This window comes from Capsicum annuum, chromosome 12 (assembly GCF_002878395.1).
Source record: "Capsicum annuum cultivar UCD-10X-F1 chromosome 12, UCD10Xv1.1, whole genome shotgun sequence".
Taxonomy (NCBI): Eukaryota; Viridiplantae; Streptophyta; class Magnoliopsida; order Solanales; family Solanaceae; genus Capsicum; species Capsicum annuum.
This window is the reverse complement of record NC_061122.1, coordinates 207,326,230-207,330,789: the sequence shown is the minus strand read 5'-3', so window position 1 is coordinate 207,330,789 and position 4,560 is coordinate 207,326,230. Positions and strand designations below refer to the sequence as shown.

Below are 4,560 nucleotides of genomic sequence, written 5' to 3'. Positions count from 1 at the left end.
AGCACCCTTAAAGAAATACTTTATATTTTTGTCAAACACCTTTTAAATTAAAAAATGTTTGAAAGTCAAAAAGCATTCGAAAATAAGCAAATAGAGTATAGGAAATCCTAAATACCAACAAAAAAAAATGGAGAAAAGGTTTACCCAAAAAAGGAAAAAAAGACAAAAAAAATAAAAATAAAGGCTCTTGAGGTTAAATTCCAAAACTATTACTCAAGCATTTGGGTAACCCAGCATAAACGTAGTGGCATAATCGTCAAACAATTGTTACTCAATAATCAAAAGATCTGTATTTGCTGTAAAACACAAGCCTCTAGGGATTCAAGAATTGGAAATCTGTTTTCTTCTCTCTTCCAATTTAACCTACAAAAATTATTAGCTTATTTACCCCCAACCCCACCACCACACCACGCCACGCCACCTCACACCCTACACCCAAAACCCACCATAAAAATTGCTCCTTTTTTATTTATATATATACAACAAATCCATCTAATTACTTTTGTGAAAAAATTGATTCTTGATTCTTGTTTAGAACAAAGATAGTTTTTTTTAATCTTTATAGTCGTAGTGTTCGGCCAACTTTTGCACATCTTAGACTAAGTCCGCAGGATGGAGGAATCAGAAAAGAGAAAGGAAAGGCTAAAAGCTATGAGAATGGAAGCTTCACAAAGTGGAGATTACAATGAATCATCTGTTGGTTATGGTGGTCTTACAAACCCTTTAATTGATTCTCCTTGTGACAAAGTTGAATCTTCTGGCATGCCAAGGCCAAGATTTGACTATTACACTGACCCCATGTCAGCTTTTTCTGCGAATAAAAGGAGTAACAACAATGTTACCACTCAGGTTTCTCAGCAGTGTTATACCCCTCCAAGTAATTTCAGTTACTTTAATGAAGCTTTTTTTTTTTTTTACTTTGAAGTTACTAACTTTGTGCAAATTATGTTGTTATGTGTAGCTTCTTGAATATTTTGTCAATATATCTGATTTTGTGTGACAATACTAGTTATGGATTGGTTGGAGGATATAAGAATAATACCGAATAGGATATATTAGTAATGTTGAGATTAGTTATGCTGGGGCTAATACTAGTTAGGGGTGGTGCTAGTGTGTATAAGAATAATATCGAATTCGGGTGTATTTGTAATGTTGCGATTAGTAATTGTGGGGTTAGTTATGCCGGGACTATTTCTTATCCACTGTACTGTTTGATTTAGTGTATTAATAGCAGTTCTGTCATTACCCATGCTTATCCATTTATTAATAGTCCATGTATTGCTAATACTATGGTTTGCTATGTATTAGTTATACATCCTATAATATGGAATAGGGTGTATTAGCTATACTTAGGCTAAAAATCCTACCAAACAAAGGATTAAATAATACCCTAAGGAATACATGTATTAGATTCTCTAATACATCCTACCAAATGACTCAGTTGAGATATTGCCTTAGAAGACTACATATAGCCTACCTTAACTGATTTGGTTTGAAGCATAGTTGATTGATTAGGGAATTGAATCATGTGATTACGGTAATCTCCAACTAGTTTTGGTGCAATGGGCTTGGAAGTGAAAAATGAGAAGTGAAGTGCACAGTTGATTGAAGTAAAAAATTACAAACATATATCGATTTAGTGCACATGATAATCAAAATGCAAGTACAATTTCTAGTAACATCCAATATACAATGACGTGAATTGAATTCCTCATAGTAATCATTAACAATAACATGGTAGTGGTCTGGGGAGTGCAATTGCTAGAGCAAGGGAGAATTAAGAGTAGTGATTTCAGGAAGACAGCTAGAAACACTACTATATTGACTCTAGTTACTACTGTAATTTCAACCAGAGCATCAAAAAATATTTTCAATATGAATAACTTTTCTTTTTTAGTTAATCAATCATTAAAAGGAATAATTTGTAGTTTCTAATTTCATGTTGTACTAAGAGAAGAAAGAGAAGCAAAATTGCAAAAGAGAAAACCAAAATAAGAAGTATAGGAAAAAGAGAACTTTCGAAGCGGGAACTTCAAAAGAAGGAAGAAGGGTGTAGCATAATGGTCAATGAAGGGGGTTGAAAACTATGAGTTCTCAAGTTCAAATCCCAGAGGAGGGAAAACATTTTAAGTGGTTTCTTCACGTACCCTGTGGAATGAGTTGAGGTGGGCATAAGTTAGATCGGACACCAGGGAAGAAGGAAGAACCACGTTTATGTGGGTTATATGGATGGGGAAGGAATAAGATAGTTATTGGAAGGATCAAAAGTTTGTGCGTGCCTCTAATTTCTTTTTGGTGCATACATGAGGTTCTTGTTTGTATAGCTGAGTGTTCAACCTTCGTATCATACTTTTGTCTAGGTTTCTCTACCTTTTGGTATGCTCATAGTTGGGATTCCCCCAACATTAATAAAAGGACAAAGTAAATCTGTTTGAAAGTGTTAAAACATAAAGTAAATCAATTACAATAAAATTTAAATAGCTCTAGAATATGCATTACAAAATTGAGGAAAAGGAAGAAGATAAGGACAATTGAAAGTACACTTGAACACAGATGAGTTACAACAACAACAACAAACCCAGTGTATTCCCACCAAGTGGGGTCTGGGAAGGGTAAAATGTACGCAGTCCCTACCGCTACCTCCGAAGAAGTAGAAAGGTTGTTTCCGATTGACCCCCGGCTCAAGATAAAGAATAGTTAACAAGGTCATAGTAATACATGAAACAGGATGGGTGGCATAACCGAAATAAGAAATAAGAAATAATAAAAATAGAAATAAGAGAGACACGAAAATAAGAAATAGGAAATAAGAAATAAGAAAAGGACACCCACCTAGTAGTATCATACACTAGCGGCTCCTTTTAATGGACACAGTCCTAGGATTACTAACCTGGCTACACAAGAGCTCCCTAACTACTAGTCACAAACCACACACGTACTAGCCTTCTACCCTTATCCGCGACTTCCACTCCTTCCTATTTAGGGTCATATCCTCAGTAACCTGTAACAACTCCATGTCATGTCTAATCACCTCTCTCCAGTATTTCTTCGGCCTACCTCTACTCCTCCTAAAACCATCTAAAGCTAGCCTCCCACACTTACGAACTGGGGCATTCGTGCCCCTCCTCATCATATGTCCAAACCATCTCAGCCTTCCTTCCCGCATCTTGTCTTCCACCGAAGCCACTCCCACCTTCTCCCGGATAATCTCATCCCTAACTATCCCTTCTAATAAGTCCACACATCTAACGCAACATTCTCATTTCTGCTACCTTTAATTTTTGAATGTGGGAGTTCTTGACTGGCCAACACTCCTCACCATACAACATGGCCGGACAGACTGCCACTCCGTAGAACTTGCCTTTAAGCTTTAAGGCACCTTCTTATCGCACAACACTTCCGAGGCGAGCCTCCACTTCATCCAACATGTTCTAATACATTTAGAGACATCCTCATTAATCCCGTCATTCTCCTGAATCATAGAACTCAAGATACTTAAAACTATCCCTCTTACAAACATCTTGGGAATCCAACCTTACCACTGCTTCGTCCTCCTGCTTTAAGTCACTAAACTTGCATTCCATATACTCCATCTTGGATCTACTCAACCTGAACCCCTTAGATTCAAGGGTTTGCCTCCTAACCTCCCCCCACCCCGCGTCTCATCAAGGCAACTAACATACATCAAGGCACCTCATCTTGAATATTCTGCGTCAACACGTCCATCACCAGCGCAAACAGAAACGGACTAAGAGTCGATCCCTGATGCAACCTTGTCTCAATCGAAAAATGTTCTAAGTCTCCTCCCGTCGTCCTCACCCGAGTCTTCCCTCCATCGTACATGTCCTTAATAGCTCTGATGTACACCGTCGGGACCAATTTCACCTCCAAGCATCTCCAAAGAACCTCCCTAGGGACTTTGTCATACGCCTTCTCCAGGTCGATGAACAACATGTGTAAATCCCTCTTCCTTTCCCTATACTGCTCCACCAACCTCCTCACCAGGTGGATTACCTCTTTTGTCGAGCGATCAGGCATAAATCCAAACTGATTCTCCAAAATAGACACAATCTTCCTCAATCTCCTTTCAACCACCCTCTCCCAAATCTTCATAGATAAAATAGTAAAAAACCATTTTTCCCCTTTTTGACTTTTGATCTTTTAAAATGAGAGTCAAATAATGGAATCATGTTTGAAGCACCACATTTCTCTAAAGCACATGAACGATAATCCCTCGCTTAACATTGATTCTTCTCTCTTTGTCTAAGCTTGTCCAGAACCATCTCTTTTGAGATGTTTGAGTCAGCTGGAATAGGTCTCGTAGTTGACTTTTCAGTTTCTTTTGTCTGTTGAGGCTGAAACGAAGCGATGTTCGAGAGAGGGATGAGTATTAGTTTGAGAGAAAGTGCTTTACAATATGCCATAGCTTGCACAAAAGTGTTTTACCCAAGATAAATTAGCTCAAGTTGCATACAAGCTCTGTTCCATATTGGGAAAAAGTTTAGTTGTTTTCACATTTTTGTTTAGGACAAATTCTAATGCTGAGCTTAGAACTTGTTG

General features: G+C 37.8%; 1 protein-coding gene across 1 annotated transcript in view; it reads left to right on the top strand.

Annotated features, from left to right (window-relative positions):
* The first annotated feature begins 220 nt into the window (after positions 1-220).
* LOC107851191 (protein SICKLE) overlaps positions 221-4,560 on the top strand; it is an 11,548-nt gene continuing 7,208 nt past the window's right edge. Inside the window, exon 1 of the mRNA XM_016696125.2 lies at positions 221-877. Coding sequence (XP_016551611.1) covers positions 613-877 — 265 coding nt within the window. The 5' untranslated portion in view covers positions 221-612. The remainder of the gene's footprint in view (positions 878-4,560) is intronic.